Source organism: Lissotriton vulgaris, chromosome 2_1 (genome assembly GCF_964263255.1).
Source record: "Lissotriton vulgaris chromosome 2_1, aLisVul1.2, whole genome shotgun sequence".
Classification (NCBI taxonomy): Eukaryota; Metazoa; Chordata; class Amphibia; order Caudata; family Salamandridae; genus Lissotriton; species Lissotriton vulgaris.
Window position 1 is genome coordinate 982575990 of NC_141687.1, and position 19826 is coordinate 982595815.

At 43.3% G+C, this 19826-nt stretch overlaps 1 protein-coding gene across 1 annotated transcript in view; it reads left to right on the forward strand.

The window, feature by feature from the left end:
• LRP2 (LDL receptor related protein 2) overlaps positions 1-19826 on the forward strand; it is a 358266-nt gene that overhangs the window by 48122 nt on the left and 290318 nt on the right. The window contains exons 2-3 of the mRNA XM_086956556.1: positions 7704-7811; positions 18729-18851. Of these exons, the coding sequence (XP_086812682.1) occupies positions 7704-7811; positions 18729-18851 (231 nt within the window). The remainder of the gene's footprint in view (positions 1-7703; positions 7812-18728; positions 18852-19826) is intronic.

The window sequence follows — 19826 nt, forward strand, 5'->3', positions numbered from 1 at the left end:
GGATGTTTGCCTATTTTGTGTACACAACAGACGGATGACTATGATTAGAAATTCTTCATCATGTGCCAGATCTTTTACTAAATCACCCTGGAGACAGAAAGTGTAGTCCAGTTACTTAATAGAACTGACATTTATTGTTAAGAGAAGAGAAAGAAAATTGACGTAATGCTTGGCTGTCTAGCATAAGACCAAAAGTAGTATCTCTGGATTCTAGACCATATTTTTAGGACATTGACATTGGATAAATGAATGTATGATATTGATACTATTATTAGAGGAAGACTGTACAGCTGCTGATGGCTAAAGAAATATCATCATCACTCAAGTGGTGCACTACAAACACAATGTAGTTCTTATTTGAGCAACCTTCAAAGGGGTGGTGGTGCTAGTGATACATTGTGACAGGGGCTTGTCCTTTTTATTAGGTCTGGCCCTCAGAAAGCTTTTTCTGTCTCACTAGCCTAATTTTTGAGCCCAAAAAGCATAAGAAAAACACATAAACAGAGAGGGGCTTTCGGTCAGCCGTCTTCATCCATTGGTCTGTTCAACTGTCATTCACAATTTGCTTTCCTCCCACCCAGCCTAGTGCATGGGGGATTGGTATATTTTCTTCAGCCAGTGGCTCTGTTCTCTGTGAGTGTTGGAACTGTATTCTCGCACATGCCCACAACTGCCCAAAAAGTAGTCTACATCAGTCACAGGACTGGTTGGCCAGTTTCTGCTTTAATTTAATGTTTTAAAAAATATTTTTTACTCACTGTTTTGGCAACATATTCACACCACGTGACAACAGTATTTCTACATTTTATTACTTTAATACTTTTGAATATCTATTGTATATGTGTCTCTAAAAAAGGTAGAAATCACAGGTTTCCCAAGGCCACATCTTTCGGCGTTGCCAATGCCTGTGTAAAATGCCAATTTCAGTATTTGCAGTTTGAAGGACACTGGTGTCACATCTAGCACAGTTTCTCCTCTGGCAGCATGGTGCAGTCATAGTGGGGATGGCGATGAATAAAACACTACTCCAGAGTCTGACTTGCTCCCTTCCCTGACAAACCATCTCTGCTTGATTATGCATCACCTCGACTTCCTTATATGTCTGCTGTGGACGTGATATAGTCTCTGGTGTTGGTGGGAATCCTACTGCTGGGCATCAACCTACACTCCACCTTCCCCTGTGGGTTAATTTCCTCCTGAAAACCTTATCAGGCTGTTGTTGAAGACAGCAGTTATTTAAATGTTGGCCTCATATAGTGATATAAAGTTTGCTACTCCCTCCTTGGTTTCTCGTGCACTTGTCTTGGTGCCTGATATTCTCTGGTGCTGCTGCACTTTGTCAGTATTTTATCGAATTTTCCATGTATAGGGCAAACAAGTACAGCACTCCATGTACAATACCATTTTGGTACTCATTTGGCGCCCATGTGTCCTGGCGATGTGATAGGACTTCAATGCATCTATTGCTACGCAAAGGAAAAAGGCATGCTGTACAGCAGCATACTGACAATCAGGTTTCATTGCAGCTTTATAGCCAACAATAACTCTTATACTAAACATTAACCAGATCCAGTTCATTAGCACCCAATTGCAACGTTTCATAGGCCTCTGTACTCTCTCTGCTTGTGATACTGTCATGGCGTCGGGGGAGCAACGGGGATGTCTCTTAAAATGTTTACTCAGCGTCTGAGCACGGGGCTCTGTGTCGTGGTGGCCTTTCCATGGCATTTTAGCTCTGGAGTGAGGGGAGGATGTAGCGGGGCGTCTTGTCCTCTCAGTGCTTGGAAGGCGGTGAGCGTCTCCATTCATTGGTGCACCAGGGGCACTCTACGGAGGTTCCAGGTCTTTTCCATTTCAAGTTTCGCCCCCTCAACTGACAGCCAGCTCTCCACCTCTGTCTTCCCCTGATCGTGCGGTGGGCCCTCTAGGGACCTCCACGGGGCATGTCTGGCATTGTTACTGTTAATTTGTACTTGTGTAGACCGCCGTCTACTGGAAGCATCCAGGCCCCTTTGGTAATTCTGCGTATGCCTTTCTAAACTATTTTTTAAATTATTTTTCTATTTACTATATTTATAGAGCAGAGCCACAGCACGTGAATAGCTTAGTGCATACACATAACATTTAAAAAAGCAAGGCATTAATAACATTAACCTCAACAACTATCTCTTGCTAACTACGGATATCTTCATAAAGAACTAGCTATAAGGGAGTAGATAAACTACAGTGGGAAGAGCTTGAAAAGGAGTGTCTTTAGATTTTTACGGAATGTCAGGAGATTTGCACTTAGAGATTCAGGGATCTGGTTCCATTGTCTGGACCTGGCAGGTCCGGGTTTGTTTTGGTCTTCATATTGGGACTTCCTGGTTGTCTTTTTGTTCCTGTTGCTAGTTTATCTTTCCCTGTGGTATGTCAATTTTTCTTGGAGGTAGCCTGGGATCCATGAGCTTCAAGCCTTATTTTGTGGAAGCGATTTTGAAAAAGCTTCTAATAGCAACCAGTACAGGTGCTTTAAGATGGGTGTTAAATGATCTCATTTATTTGCATTTGCTGGTAAGTGTCCTGCATTAGTTGCCTCACTAAGTGGCGTCTGATTTGGTTTTGTGGATGTTGTCTTTCTTAGGATTCAGAACATTGACCACCATTGTTCAGTGAGTCCCAAAGGTACCAAGCACCAGTCCGCAAGTACAATCTTAGGACCAAAGGAATCTAGCTGCATGCACACATGTGAGCCTATTTGAAAAACCCTCGGAGTCGCAGAAGTGTTAAGTGTTTAATTTGGAGATTGTCCTTTTCCACATAACATGTGTATTTGTAAAGCGCACATTCACACCTGACAGGGTTTCTTGGCGCTGCATAACAGATGTTTATTGTTATCCAACTCAATGGTACTCATTTTATCGACCTCAGATGGATGAAAGGCTGAGTGGACCCGCCGGGATTTGAACCTGTGACCATGAGGTCAAACACATGGCCCCTGCAGTGGTTGCATTAGTCCACTGAGCCACCAGACCCAGCATACTAGTTGATATATGTAGTATGTACGTATGTAGTTGTACTTATGTACAAACCGAGTGAAGCCACTGGAGCATTGTGCAATAGTTATAAAACATTAAACAATTGATTCTAACAATACCTAGGCAGCCAGGTGCACTACAGGTAGGCACAACTGTAATGTAAGATCCTTTACAAAATTATTTGGGCCTGACCATCAAAGAATGCTGCGTGCATCGAATGAGGGAATGTGCAAGCTGAGAGCAATTCTATGCTGTTACTGCGATTTAAAAAAATCATATTTGTCGATTCATAGATCATCAGTGTCGTCCATTAACCTATAAAGCAAACCTTGATCCTTTATGGGGTAGACCTTCCAATAGCTATACATGAGTGTAGATCAGTAAATATGTTTAATGTGCACTTAATGAGAATGTAGATGCAGTATGTCTCCTGGGCATAGATATATTCTTTAAAAATATACATGTTGTGCAGGATACTAGTTAAGTATTCAATTCATTTTTCATCATGATCCAGAATATGAAGGCTTCGAAGCACTAGTTTAAACGTTGTGAAGAGATAGAGTATATAATAGAACTATGGACCAGGTGCAGGGTGGGAGAATAGAGGTCTATTTAAAAAGATGGGCAAAGCAGAGGGCATATTTTCCAGTGATAATTGACTACTGATTCATTTATAACACAATAAATGCCAGAGCCCAAAGTTTTGTTCAGCGCTATCGAAGATCAGGGTGCCGAATACCAAACCTGCGAAGCCTTGATTCCACCTCTTGGTTCTTTAATCCACCGCCAGATGATGGATTAAATCATTTTACAGGGTTTTTGTTCATCCCTGCACAGCCAATGCTTTTCTCTCTTCCTATACTTCCTTATTTACCCTCGTTGTGTTTTTCACTCTTGATCTGAATCAAAGTTTGCAGAGGAAACAGAGGAACCAGTTCCCAAAAAGGAAGTGTCCCGGTCTGTTTCTATCCTAATAAAATATTTGTTTCCATCGGACTTTAGGAATGCAAAAGAGAGTGCTTCATTTGTGCTTTGCTACCTGCTTTGTTGAAATATTTGTACAGCTGACCTTTTCTTGTGAGTTAGAAAAGCATCCTACAACCTTCCCCTTCACACTCATCAAGATTGTCATATAGTTCACATTATAAAATCCTCTCACCTTATTGTCAGAGAAAGAAAAGTAAATAACAAGCTTCATATCAAAAGAATTAGCAGCATTTTTGAGAAGATAGAGCTTGACATTTGACCTCTATGACGAGATAAAATGTAAAGGCTTCTTCAGTGCTCTTTCAACTTCAACAAGTTTGCTTTGGAGAGGCTGCAGCACCCGACTTCCAGCGCCTATCTGCCTGTGGGACCTACTTACAACCACTGGCTCAAATTAAGCAATGTGCTTGAACTCATAGGAGTGTCAGCTTTCTTTGAAATTGAATGAGGTCATCACTAATCCATATGTACTGTCCATAAAATATGCATTGTCACCATCTATGCACAAAAATTCACTCCCTTTCATACAAGTAGGCATTGAATGTAGACATGTAAGAAGATCTCCATGTCATCTGTTTCATTTGTATGTATGGAAAGGCGTTCAATGTAAACTATGCACTGGTTCTGCCATGGATGACTACTTTTCAGCAAATCAGGGAAAGGTTCGGCCCGAATTCCCATCTGGTGTGGAGGTGCTCAGTATCAGGGGGAAAAAACGCTGGGATTTGGAAGAGTGTAGGTGCTTAGAAAGATTACTCTCTCTGACACCCTGTCCCAGGGTACTGGCTATTAGGACCGAAATTGGACTGACCGCATGGAGCTATTTAGCATATGTGGAGACCTTAACATTTTTGGCAAGGATAGATAGTGATGAGTGCCTCAAAACATCCACACCTCGTGAAAAGGAAATTATAAATAGTGATTTAAATTGGGCAAGATCTGCCAGGAAAATAATCTAAGATCTAAGTAAGAAATTAGAATTGCAAGGGAATTTGACAAAACTAGCAAAATTAGTAAAGTTTCGAAAGATGGCAAAACAGAAAGCTAGGAAAGATGACCTGAGATATTTAAGGAATAAAACATCTTTAACCCCTTTGCTGAAGGCGTGGCTGGAGGATGAAACATTCCCCTTTCTTGAAAAACTACCAAATGTATGCTTAAGAAGTTGTCTTCTAAAATTCAGATGTGGGTTAATTAGGTTTTATCTTTTCAAACACAACGCTGCCTTTTAGATAAGCATAGCATTTGTAAATGCGGTCTTAACATGAAAGGGAATTCAGTTGTTTGTGGTTTTTAGCCCAGTGGACGATGCTATTGAGCTATTGAGGCCAATTTTACACAAATATGGCATTAGAGAAAGCTAGCAAGCAATTAATGTATTTTTTGACATGCTGCATTTGAATGTAGCTTGTGCTTTAGGGCGATTTTTATCAATGGTAAAAGAAGCTTTGCTATCTGTAAATGAAGTTTTAGTGAAGAATCTAGGGGCCCATTATGATATCAGGCGATCGCCAAATGTCCCTGGTTCACCCCTCGCCACTTTCCCACCGGTCGGATTGCCGGACAGGGGGCGGAAAAGGAACTCAATATGGTGGTGGTGCCTTGCAGGCACCGCCGTCCATATTAGGATGCATGCTTTTCCATGGCGGAGACTCCGCCATGGAAAGGCATGCTGGAAATTTCTGCGTGGCCCATTGCGGGCCCCCGGGGTGTGGTGGGTGTGGGTGGCTGCACTGGGGGGTACCCATGGTACCCCCCCATCATTGCCATGCACAAGGAGTCAGGCACGGCGCGGTGCCTGTCACGTTGTGCATGGCAATGCACAACATGGGCATTAACATTGCGGATGGTGTTGCTTACAGTACCACCCGCCGCAATTTTAATGTCAAGGATGCGCCCGCCAGTGTGGCGGGCGCATCCTAATTTGCATGGCGGGACCGCCGCAACTTCGGCGTTTGGTCCCATGCTCCATTTGTCCACTCGCCATCGTAATAGGCCCCTTAGTAATTTAGAGTATATACTGAATTTTACTCATTATGAATTTTGTTAATTTTAATTGAGGAGCTTTTATAATGTATGAACATTGAAACAAGATGTTTTTATTGCACAAGTGTTTAAAAGACCAGGGTCTAAATAAACTTATGTTTTGATACTGGCTGACAGCAGGACTTGTCTTAACAATTTGTTGATTTCTATGACGAAGAGCCTCTGAGTGAAGTCATAACTCTGCTGTCATTTCAAAACAGTCTTAGGTCCTTATTATGAGTTTGAGCCCGTGGTGGCAGCCTATGGACTGCCAGACTGGCTGTCCGCCCGCCCGTCGCATTAGGACTGTGGCAGCAGTCTGAGGCCCCTAATATGCTGGTGGTGCCGCTGTGACATCGTCAAGCATATTAAGAGTTTCCTCACTGCCACACTTTTCATTGCAGTGCAACTGCCGTGAAAAGTGTGGCAGTGAGGAACCAAAGGGGGCCCTACAGGACCCACTGTTGTCTCTGCGCCATGAGGTGTATGCAGGGGGACACATGTCTTGCCCACCTGTGTGTATGCACTCCCAGTTCCTGCAGGGTATGGACTTGACAGTCCCTGCCTTGCAGGAACTGCCTTTGATGCTCCCATTGCAGTACCTTTTTTAAAGGCTTTGCAGAGGGACCACCAAAGAACCATCCTCCAGAGTAACAAACATTTGCAATGCAATAGGTATCGCATTTACGCGAGTTTAAGCTATTGGCATTGTAAATTACAATGCCTTTTATTTATGTTTTAAAAACGAAAACAAAAATAAAAGGCATTGTTATTTGCAATGTCAATAGCTCAAACTCGCGTAAATGCAAGACCTATTGCATTGCAAAAGCTTGTTAGATTAGTGAGTAGAAAAGCTCCCTTTTGCCCTGTGCGGCAAATTAATTAAATAAAACAAGCGCTGCCGCTAAAGTAAAAGCAGACTGCACTACAACAACAAAAAATAGTGATTACCGACTTATGAAGGAGACCGTGTAACGCCACAAGTAAAAGATCCAGTCCTCATGGGAGGTAACAAATGGCGACAGGGCAGTAACAAGGAGGGACTATCAATCCTCATTATCAATCCAAAGCCAGCATTTACCAAAGACAATGACACCAGCCAATCAAAAATATGGGCGGAGGGAAGGTGAGGCTTCCACAGCATACTCGACTAATGCCTCGCAGAGGGAGCAGTGCTTGCGCGCTGCCGCTAGGCTCGACCTAAAAATAAGTTGTACTCTGGCGGGTGGCCTTGAATGGCTGTGGCGGTCTTGGAGCGATGCAGCAGTGTGGTGGCCCCACTCGGAGACTGCCAAAGTCATAATAAGTCCCTTAGTTTGCTGACACATCTTAAAGTGGTATGTTCATATGCTTCCTAAACATTTGGTACTATAGCAAGGTCCCAGTGATCTCAAAAACGAAATGTCAAACAACGACTTTTTGTCTTGAGGTGCCTGCAAGGTGTTGTCAGGTGTGTTTTTCACAAATAAATTGACAAAGTTATTGTTGAGGGTTGGCATCCAGTAGAGGATGGGTAACAAATATTTGCTGGTATAGAAATTAAGCTGCGACATGGTCTTTACCTATTACCGAAATACCATGCGAACTCCAAGTGGTTTCTGATGTTAATGGTATCAATCAGCGTATTCATAAGTCAAGACCTATATTGAATGTTCACATTCCCTTGCGCTTCAGGTTGTAGCAGTTCACAGTTTCGATGTGGGAACGGGCGCTGTATTCCTGCTAGCTGGAGATGCGATGGAACTGCGGACTGCTCGGACAACACGGATGAAGCTGGCTGTGGTAAGTCAAAGGCAGTGATACTTATTCGAGTGATCCAAACAGTTTTCCACCTTTGAAACAACACTTCTACTAATGACCTAGAAAAAACCTATACGTTACAACAACATGAACCACTGAGTATATGGTAGAGACCTCTTCATGTTAGGTTTGACAGATGGATAACAGCCTCTCAATGCCCCTATACATATTAGGAAAATAAACAAAATTGAAAAGCTTACAATCTGTTTTTCTGATTGAAGTGGCTCCTCAGGAGGTCCTTAATTGTATGTTTAATGTGTTGTGTTTAAGTTGGTGAATCATGGCAGAGGTAGCAATTGTCGTTTCCCAAGGGAGCTGCCATATTTCTTTCTTTCAAACTTAAATTAACATTGAACATCTCTGTATCACTGTCTTTACTAACTAATGGAGCGGTCAAGTCAATGTTCCACTTTTTGCCTTCTGCCTGGAGCCTGCCTTTCTTCTGTGGATATGTATTCATGCTGCCGGGCTGCTTAGTGGCGGCTAGAGGTTAATCTCTGCAAAGGCAATATTCCAATTCACAAACTGTAGCAACCACTTTCTACATCCAGAGAGGCAGATAACAATAAAGAACACATTTATTTATCAATGTACATTTTTCAGGCATTGCACAAAATGGAACAAGAATGGTGACGTCAGAGTTTGCACTGGGAATAGTTCAGATGGGCTGGGGCTAGTCTATTTACTTACAGAGCCATTTGGTAGAAGTGGCTAGCAGTGAGCCTGGACATGACTTTGATGGGGAAGGAGCAGAAAAAGTGGGATAGTTCCTATGAGTAAACTATATCACAAGGGAAAAGAAAACACAGAAAAAGAGGCCCCACAGCTATTGGCATGTTTGATTCCAAGCCTTCTCAGAATTCTATTTTAAAGTGCATCCCACAAAATACAAAGGCGACCGTGCGTACTTTTTAAATCTTTATACTTACTTTCTAAAGAAGCAACAAAAGGAATTATTTCTTATGAGGAAGAGGGATACAATTTTCAACTATTGTGTCATTTATCCATAGGAATGCCCTAGCTTGTTTTAACCTTCCAATAGATTAAGTTCAGAGAGAAATGACTTATTTTTTGATAAATTCATTGACGTTTATTGGGACTTAATGCAGCCTCATTTGTTATCATTTGTTGTTCTATTGATAATTAGGAGGATACAAAGTACACCATCATCAATTAGATACCTCCCCGGCAATTCACTGACAATTAACCCCCCCCTTTTTGTTAAATTGAGTGCTTGAGTGATTGAATTGACATTCTTCCGATGGTGACTCATAATGGGTGATCAGTTAGAAAGGCCATGATATGTATGCTTTGTCTGACATTCTCCATGGTCTCAAAACTTGCTACAGTGTCTGACGCCAGATAATAATGATACACATTTTTGCAATTTCTACACTGTGTGATCCTTTTTTTGTGCTGAGCACTTGTGAAGTATTGGAAAAAAATATTGTTTTAAATTCTATGTATTATAATACAAGAAAATCTATCTACCTATATACAACATGGCAGCCCGTGCTTTTGTTTAGATATGATTTATCTTCTAATTGTGTTTGTTTCATTTCAGTAACTGTCATTAGGGTTAATGTAATGCACCCTTTTAGATCACTCAAAACATTTGAAAATATTATCCTGCAACTAAAACATTGTTGATGTTCCAATAGATTGCCTCGTTTTCACTGAGACACTGAGGGCAGGATGCTGCCAGTGCTTTACTTATTGCATCAATAGCAATTTTAAATTCAACATCTTGCTGATAGAATTCTTTCTCGAAGAGAGAAGTGGCATCTTGTACTTCATAAACTTTGGATGAAACAATGTCCCTCATCCTGCCGGGTATTGGAACCTTCAATTAATCTGTATAAGGGCTACATCTGTATAAGGGCTACATCTGTCTGATCACAACACCTTTTTAGTAAGAAATGATGCGTGCAGGATAAAGTGTGGCTTCTGCCAAAAGAGACACCAGAGGGCATGGCCGGACGTTGAACGCAAACCAGTGCTGGCAATAAAGTCAGACTGGCCCGGCTTGGGGGGGTTGGGGGGTGGGGGAGGAGCTTGTGGGAATCCCTGCTGCTGCTCTTGTTACAGGGGGCTGCACTTCTGCAAAACTGCCCACAGTATCAGAAATGGCCACGTTTTTCTGTCACTAGGTATAGTCTGAAAAGAATACTAAAAGTTTCCTGAAAGATCAGGACACTGTAGTGTGTACCTGTCTCACATGCCTTAGTCACCGGTACTCATGTACTCATTGTGCATTTAGGGAGGAAAAGATAGGCCTGTTATTCCCAGAAGCTCCCCTGAGGATAGAAACTTTGTCCCAACTGGGTTGATTGGAGACGTGAAGTTGAAGAATGCACTGGCTCTGAAAGGAATGTACATATACGCTGGAGCTCAGTGACAATGTATACCAACACAGACCCACGTGCGCTGATACCTGAACGAGTTTCCATACTGCAGGTTTCTTTACGGCTAAAACTAAGTATGATGCTGTTCTGAAGTTTTGCTGGCCTGACATTTGGCTTGCCTTTTCACTGTGAAAGTCGTGAGCCAGCACAAAGAGTTCAGGGACTCCAACACAGAATGCATAGAATCCCTGAGATCAGGGGAGGGCGGGTATTGTTTACATTTGTGTTTTTCTTCATCTTTGCGGTTTCTCCCTACTTGCCCTTTTCTAGCACTGCTGGTCTCCACCTGGCTTGCTTCGAGCACAGGGCCATCACCAGCATACAAGACCTGGAAGCCAGAAGTAGTACAGCCAAGCTTCTGGCTTCATTTACCCAGCCTTCCGGTGTAGTGTTCAGGCGCTCAGTTGGCTTTTGTGCTAGCAGGATGATCAAGATAGATCAAATAGGTCCTGTGTGATTGCTGGTGTGTACCTTTGTGTCAGGGAGCTCACACGTAGATTATCCCGGTGGGTTCATAAGCTTTCTATGCCCCTCACCAGTACCTGGAGGTACCCTGATTGCAAAGAAAGTCACCCTATTATCCCTAGGGCATGAGATATTCACTTTTTAATACACTGGCAGACCCTGACACTAAACTACAAGTTAGGCGTGTATTGCCTGTTCCACAACTCCCAATTGTAGACTATGACACCTTTGACTTTGCTGCTTAGTATCCTTTTCCTTTCTTACCATGGGCGTTTCTGGAGTTTGCGATCAGTTTGTGACTTTGAGTGGTGTTTAGACAGTTACTGTCACTTGGGCGGAAAATCTTGCTCTTCCATGGCCACTTTGTTCTACAAACAGCTCAGTGTTCACTGATTGTCAAAAATGCATATTGTGTGTGGCTGGGTGGCAAGTAGTGCAACAACATTGACTTGTGTAATTTTGTTGCTTATCCGATGTGCGTGCTTTTCATCATTGCCCAATATTTTCACAGTGGGTACAGGTATATAGTTTGGAATATTCTCTGTTGCATCATCCTCATGTTTATTGCCTCTGTGGTCATTGTGTTGTGCTTTACCTAGACTAGCACCTTAAGTGCTGCCGTCGGCCAACGGTCGTCGCGAGCACTACCTTGCCAGTGCTGCGCACGACCGTTGACCGACGGGCCAGCATTCGGTCGTCGAACGTTCAGCACTGGGCGCTGAACGTTCGACGCTCTTAAGGTGTTAAACATTCACAACAATCCCTTTGAGCTAGGCCTTTACTCCTCAACCAAGCATATTTTTGTATTCTTGTTTAAAAGCATTAAGTAGTGCTTCTGCATGAGAAGGATAAAGGCACTGTGGATATACCTCAATAAATTACATGATAAAACATTAGAGAGAGGAACAGTGGAGGATACAGATAGTGAGCAATAACGGAGGAGCAGAGTGAGCAAAGATAATACAACTGGAAGGAAACCGAGATTCCGAAATGTAGTTGTGGTATGAGATTTGAGTCATCGGTAATTCTCGGAAAAGTGGAAGAGGTGAATTGTTATGTGCTTTTTGTAGGTAAGCAAGGTGTGTTGAGCTCAGATGCCAGGCATTTGTTGCTTCAGAAAAGAGATTCTGTTATAACCTTGTAGATATCTAAGCTTGTTGTTAGGAATGTTGCTTCTCTGATTTACCCTTAGAGCCTTACTGTCATCATCTAGAATCATGAGACGCCATGGTGCTGGCGTTGATCTAAAGGATTATCCTGTAGGAAGGTTTGGATAATTTCCACTAAGATTAATTCCTACCAGTATTGTGAACTTCTTTTATGCCTTTGTGAGATTATATATTTTTGTTGAATGCATTAATTTCCTTCTAGCGGTTGACATTGGTTATTTCCTTTAGTAATTGTTGTGTTTATTTCCTTTAGTAATTGTTGGCATTTGTACCCTATAGTAAGTTGTTCTACAATTGATTTTAGAGCATATTATCTTTTCTTTGATGACATTAATTTATTTTCATTTTGTATCTCTAGTAGTTGTATTTAATGCAGATTGTTTCCTTCGTTATAGGGATTGTCTTGTTCTAGTTTACACCCTTTAGTTTTCCCGGCACTTAGTTTTATTAAAGAAAAAAAACAATATGCAATTTAGGGGGAAGATGTGTTTTAACCTTGCAGGTATCTAAGCTTGTTTGTTAGGAATGTTGCCTTTATGATGTACCCTTAGAGCCTTACTGTCATAATCTAGAACCCTGAGACGTCGTGGTGCTGGCCTTGATAGTTGGCTTTAAGAGGAGACGAAGACAGGCTGTGCTGTTGCGTGGGTGCGAGAAAGAAGGCTTGAGAGATAATTACCCGAGAACCTCTTTCTCAATAGATTACTTCTTAGTTGAGGGATGTTCTGTACTGGCAGGTGCAGTCATCTAGGCTATAGGCACCAGTTTTCTGCTGTAGATCGAGTATCCCGCGCCCAGAATAGAGGAGAACATGTTCCATCTTAGCTTTGAGATTGCTATCCAGTCCAAGTGACTACAGAATAGGCATGGGCGGAAAATCCGTTCCGCTCGCGGATTTTGCGGATTTTCGGGAAATCCGCAATCCGCGAGATTTGCGAATTTCCTGCAAAATCCGCAAATCCGCGAGCAGCGGATTTTGCTCGCACTGTTCGCGTGAGTTCGCGCCCCGCGAATAAGTGCGAAATTGCAGAAATACGATCTAAGCAAAACTGAAAGTAACTACTTACCAGGTTCAAAAGTTCAGGCACATCATTAGTAGCCATTTCCTGTAGTGCTTCCTGAGGGGCCCCTCCAGAGTTCAGTTGCCAGTTGAAACTATTATGTGACCCTGCTCTGAACCTCAGAATAGTTACACATATGCCACAAAGGTCATGAATTACAGCTAAGGGAGACAAGCAGGAGCCAGGCTGGAAGTTAAAATCCATTAATCAGCCCCTAATTCATTATTGTCAGTTGGGGCAGGGCAGGTGTTGTAACTAATTTTGCAACAATGAAAGCACTTAGCAAGTGCAAAAGATCACTAATCAGGGCGCACTAAGGAAGCAGGTGCCAGCTAAAAAAATATTCTGTGACACATTAATCAGCCCCAAATTAATTCAGGTCACTTGAGGCAGGGAAGGTGTGCTTTGCTTTGCCGAAAATAATGTACACTGGACAACCAGAGGGTGTGGTGATGAAACAGAGGGTGGCATGGGTGGGCCAGAGGGTGGCATGAGTAGTCAGAGAGTGGCAGTGGTGACAGAGAGTGGCAGTGATGAAGAAGAGTGTCCCAAACAGGTTGGACACGTAGAAACAACAAGTTCGCAAAACTTGCGACCCGACAGGTAAGTTCGCAAATTGCGAAATTGTAAAAACCCTCGCGAACTGGCAGAAACACGGGCGAACACAAAAAAAAAAAAAAATCCGCAAATTCGCGGGAATTCGCGGATTTTGCGGATTGCGAGTTCGCAAATCCGCAAATTCGCGGATTGCCAATCCGCAAAATCCGCTCATGCCTACTACAGAACTGGGGGCTGCAGAGAAAATTCTGAGAGTAGGCAATCAGGGTTGAGTCAACTGTGCTCCAATGCTTCGGGGCCTGCACACTCAGTAAACTGCTTTATATCTATTACTCATTTGGAAGTAGGTCTGCTATTTGCATGAGGTATGGTGTACAAGGGGGGCACAGCTTCTTTAAGTATATTGTACACTTATTCCAGAGCGCGTTAAACATTGTGTGGATGGCAGTAGTAAATAGAGTACAATTGTGGCATGACCAGAAATCTGGTCAGTTTTACTTAGTTGCTTCTCCACATCAGTAGCATGATCTTGCTAGGTATGGCTACTTGGGATTTGGTTGTTTAGACTAATGTATTCTTTTTTGGGGGGAAAGATAATGTCCGGATCACAAATTACACTCTGTTTCAAATTTCCTACAAGGCTGGAGCTGTGCCTAGAGATGGGGCACCTAAATAAAACTGCATTCATCAATAGCACAGTGGATGTATTTTGGCCATCATTAAGTCTCACAAAATCCCTCTGACCTAAATGACCGGTTAGTCCATTGATACTCAAAGTTCGGCCCTGGGGCAGTCTGCGGCCGTCCTGACCTTCAGATGCGGCCCCTGAATTAAAAGCAGCACTGAGCTACTGTTTACTTCAGAGAGTGCTAACATTCAAAAAGATGTTAAATTAATGGGGAAGCTTTAATAACAAGCCAACTGAAGTAAAGGAAAATAATCTTATAAAGCCCCACTCCCATCCTGCTAGCCTCAATGTGACTCTTGCGCTCACCACAGACCATACTTTGTGACCCAATGGAAAATGTTTGTGAGTATCTACAGGTTAGTCCATGCTGTTCTGTAATGTTAACTTGGCTTCAGGCAACACTGATGGTCACTGGGAATCACCTCAAAGTTACATACACTGTCTCAGCTTTTTCGTTCAAAGCTGAGACCACTGGCATCTGAGGATGCATGTAGGTTCAGCACAATCAAGGCAGCTAGTGTGTATGGGTGTATGGAAGATATTAAACTCTAGAGTTTTTCCCCTTTCATTAGTTTGAAACTTAATTGTTGGGCATGGAAGTTATTGTGCTCCACATATTTCTGAAAGGGTCTTGTGGCTGCCACCCACTTCCAATTGCTAGGCAATCAGTGGCAGCCACTTATTTGTGTCTTAAAAACACTCATTAATGTGTAATAATGTTCTGAAAATTTATAAGGGTGCTGACCTGTTATACACTTTCTTGGCAGGTACCAATTCAGGGGCTTATTTACAAGCCCCTTGTGCCGCCGGTGTATCAATTTTTGTGACGCACTGGGGGTGCATTTTGCTGCCCCATATTTACAAGGACACGTAAAGGCACCCTGCGTGACAAAAAGTAGGCAGAAACCATGCCAAGGATGCCGGGTCTAACAAGTCAACATTTGTGTTGTGTGCCGTCGACGACGTTTCACACTCATGACAATGTGAAGTTCATTTCAGGACAGTAAGGATATCCTGGGGGATTGTACCCCGGAGCTTCAAAGGGTGGCACCAAGGCTTTCTGGCTTCTAAGGGCTGCCTGCTCTGCTATTGACAAATGCAGCTCACACCTAGGCCTGCCTGCCCTTTGCTACCCTACACTGTTTGGAGCCAACTTCAGGAAAGGGTAGGGGGGGTGAGTCAAACAGGGCATCCCTAGCCACCGGCTGGCACTGGGGATAAAAGAGGCGCCTTCAGAACCTCTCATCAGAACACTCCTAGACCTGCAAAAGATTCAGAAGAAGGATTGCTCTGCTGTCTGAAGAAGTAAGATGACTGGACCTGTGTACCATGACCCAAGGCTCCAAAGAACAAGTGTCTGACCTCCTAATTGAGCTACAGGGACACACCAAGCTTCCGAAGGCCTCCTTGCAACTGCTTAGTTGACCAGCCCAAACTGGACCTGCAAGGACCTGCTTGAGTCCTGCTACTGGCCTCTGCAATTGTAAGTCCTGATCCCCAAGAGGTGCCCCTAGTTTATGGTGACTGGCATCAGAGTACATTACTCGTAAACTCAAGGTGAAAATCCAGAAAGTTTGAGTTTCTTGTGACTGTGAAGTGGACTTTTCAAGCCAAAACAACAATTGTCCGAGACACCCACCTTCTCAAATTTCCAATATTGACTTGCTCTTCATGTCAGCACTGAGACCCAGTGCTAGCGGTGGCAGTCCATGTCGACCACCAACGTAAACCTCCAGCGACAATTCTTCGTGCCAAACGGTGCCCATCTGAGACACCCGACCTGTTCCTTGCGGCCCCTGTCAATGGCAACCACCATTTGCAGCTCCTTGCGCAGACTTGAGTACAAGAAGGAAACAGCGGCGTCCAACACAGGTAAAAGCAGTGGGGCGGTGCAGATTGGGAAGAAGTTGACAGACGACAAAATAGGTATAATTAAATAAATCTGCCAGCTTCCCACCTGGCCACGCCTTGCCCCGCCTCACCGCGCTTACCTGTGCCGGCCACCACAGGAAGGTAAAACTCTTTAGGGGGACGAACTTTGACTTTGTATCTGAACCATGCCGCATTGTGGTGGGCCTGAACTTATGAGTTTACCCTATGACTGGATGAGTATGAGTGGCACTTTGTGCTTTTTGGTGCAATTTTCACCTAAAACTTTAAAAAAATCATAACTCCACTTCTATTGGATGGTTGACGTTTAGATGTCATTGTATTTATTAAAATTAGCTCTATTGTTTTAAGTTGATTTAGGATTTTTCTTGAGTTGTGTTTTCACTTTATTACTGTTTGAGTCCTGCATAAATAATTAACACGTTACCTCCAACTTAAGATTGGCTGCTTTTGTGCCAAGCTACCAGAGGGTTAAGAACAGGTTATTAGTGACCTTTGTGGTTCATCTTGAGAAGGATGATGTTTATTATTGAGTCGTGCTTCCACCCCTCTCAGCTAATAGCCCAATTTCTTTTATCTGCTCCGTATCATTGTTGTATTATTTTTTTGTTTTGCTTCTGTAATTTTTTTTTTTTTGAAAACCTTTATTCAAAAAAGAAGGAGATACATGCGCAGGCCCACAGCCATCATGACCGGCCGCAAAGACAGTCAATGAAAACAGGAGAAACTGGAGCCAATCAGTAAACAGGATATATCAAAGTACATCAGATGTGGTTGTGGGGCTCGCAAACAGGATATGAGGTTTTCATTTTTAAATTTTAGAAAAGGAGTAGGGGCTGCAACAACAAGGACATCACACCTTAAAGGATAGAAGCACAAAGGAGACGATTGGGACTTACCCCAATTACAGTCGGAGATAGGCTATGACTAAAGCAACTATGCAATCTGGGCAGCCACGGCGATAATACTGGACAATAAACCACATTACAATAATCCACATTTCTAAAAATCACCCCAGAGAGCCTACTCCCCAAGAACAGAAAAACAGAGGCTTATCGAAAAGCCGGAAAAAGAAAGAAAGGTGCAAGACCAAGAGACAGCCAACCCTACTAAAGAGGAAAGAACCCTCCCAAAGCCGGAAAAGAGCGATAGGGACCATAGAACAAAACAAACTAAAATAACAAACCCCCCCCCCGCACCCGCCACCCTGCACCCCTGTAATGGCTACGGCCTAACCCACTAACAGCGTGCCTGTCGCCCCGGAACTGCCCCACAGAAGGGAAAATATAAGAAGAAGTGGAGGAGGAGAAAAACAAACAAGCCCCCGGACACTTGGTACCCCCCGCCGGCGGTGACCCCCCCATAGCACAATCATCATCAAGCAAAACTAAACAGTCAGCAATATCACAGGGAGGACAGTCACCAGGAAACCCCCCCCCCCATCCTACCCCCGGCCCGGTGAGGAATTCGGTGCAGTCCCAGCAAAAGTAAACAGAGCAACCCCAGGGAAATAGAAGTCAACCCTGCAAGCCTCACAGGGAGATCTATCACCAAAGTCATATCAGTTGCAAACAAAGGGAGCGTCTCAGATGGTCCAAAGCAGTGACGAGGAGCAAGAAAACCTCAAAGTCAAAGTCAGCCCTGACCAGTGCGAATCCGTTCCGGAGCACATCCCGACCAAGCCACATCCGACCAGAGGCAGCCATAGCGTCCATGGCAGACCAAGGCATTGAAGATGGAGCAAAGTCCGGTCACAAAATGGCGGCATCCGTTATGCAGACGGGCCGGAACAAAGGAAAATGGCGATCCCCTTCGACGGGACCCTGAGACTCGGCAATGAAGAACAGGACATCCAGCGACGATACACCATCGGATAGGAGACGTAGAGGGAAGACCATGTACTGTAGCAGATGAAGGAAAAGTGAGGCCAACTCTCAAAGGAGCAAAGTCGGGCTGCCGCTCGGGCCCCTTAAGTTGGCGGGTCAAATCGCTCGACTGGACCGCAGACTTCTGTGCAGGCGCTGCAGCGTCCGTGGCCGGTCACTTCTGTCATTTTTTATCATTTTATCATGCATTTGAAAATTTGTCATGAAATGAAGACGGCATATAAATCAACAATGCAGTCGTATTGCACTGGAGTTCTTTAAAGAAAATCAATATACATTTTATTTAAGAGGGGCACAACCTGTGTTCAGTCCTCGTTTTTTATTTGAAATAAGTTTCAATGGGAATGTGTAGTCACATATATAACTTTAAGAGAACAAATTATACAAAATACCTTTAACATTTCGTATGGCACTTGTGTATGAGCAAGAAATATTGTATGGTCATATTGGGTCTGACAAATAAAGTAAACAGGAGAGATAGCTCGAATTAATGAAGGGAACAGGCATGGCTAGACCTACTGACATCCAGGGCAGACCCTACGTTTGCCGCCCGGTGCAGGTAAGAGCTTGTTCCCTTGGAAGTTGAGGGATCCTGGCAGCTGACCGACGACTTGTTCTCAGGGTGCGGGTGTTGGTGGTAGTCGACAGACATGACTTGCTCACCTCGGCTGCCTCCAAAAACAGTGCCCCTCCCCCAGCGACACCACTGGAAACAAGTCTGCTTTGGTGTTGAAAGCATCATTTTAATGAATTTTTTATTTCATTTTTTTTCTGTAGCTCCATCTACCTGCGAAGCAAATGAATTTCGGTGTTCGTTTGACGGAGACTGCATCCCTCGATCATGGGTTTGTGACGGTGAAGAAGATTGCGACGACGGATCTGATGAACGTCAGCAGTGCTGTAAGTCATTTGTTTGGCTACTTTTTGCCAGACCCTCTTCTTCGACAGGAACACATATCTCTGGCCTTTTCTGCTTCATAATTGGCTGTTATATAAAGACAGCATCACAGTAGACATCTCTATAAAACTTCAATCTATTCCCCATTCACTGCACTACTTCAACTGTTACAGTTTAAAATATTTTTAAAATGTGTATTTTACCATAGTGAATAATCTGATATAATATTTAGAATACCATATAAGAAGGCCTAAGCCAATCAGAAAATAGAAATTGTTAGTGGCAGCGAATCATATTAGCTTATTGATTCGACATATGTACGCTGAAGTTTGTTGGGGTGAGAATAAGATTGAATGAAAACGGAAGCTAATGCTACAGCTTAGAGGAGGTCGGTTTTTAAAGGTGGGTTTTTAAAGGTTTTTTTAGAAAGCAAGCATAAGGCGTACTGTTGTGTTTTCAACTTCTCCAACTCCTGCCTCTTCCCAGCCCAAAAGCATTGATTGGTCTTGGCCAGATTTTTAAACCGGCTTGGCTACTGAAACGTATTATGCATCTTATATATTCTATAATCAGGCTTATAGAAAACTACTTGACAGGAAAACACAGACTTTAGTGTTTAGGATCACATGCCAGCTGCCCGGGCAGTATCTTATCAAGGCACATATCATACATAAAAGCCGTAAGAAAAGTACCACTCTACAGAGCTTATTTGGCGGCTGACCTGTGTCTAAGAAACACAATTCAGCATTACTTGATAAACATGATTAATGTCAAAAATATTGGCAAGTGCATGAATCTCACCTTCTTGCAACCATTTTTGCTAATTTTGTGAGTAGTAGCATTATGTTTAGAGTTTGGTAAACACAGTTTTCTGCCAAAAACCTGGTGGAGTTCCATGTCTGGAAAATGTGCAGTTCACGCACTTCTGAAGGTGGAGTCCACACTGGCAAACCTTTGATCAGTGGTCTGAATGACAT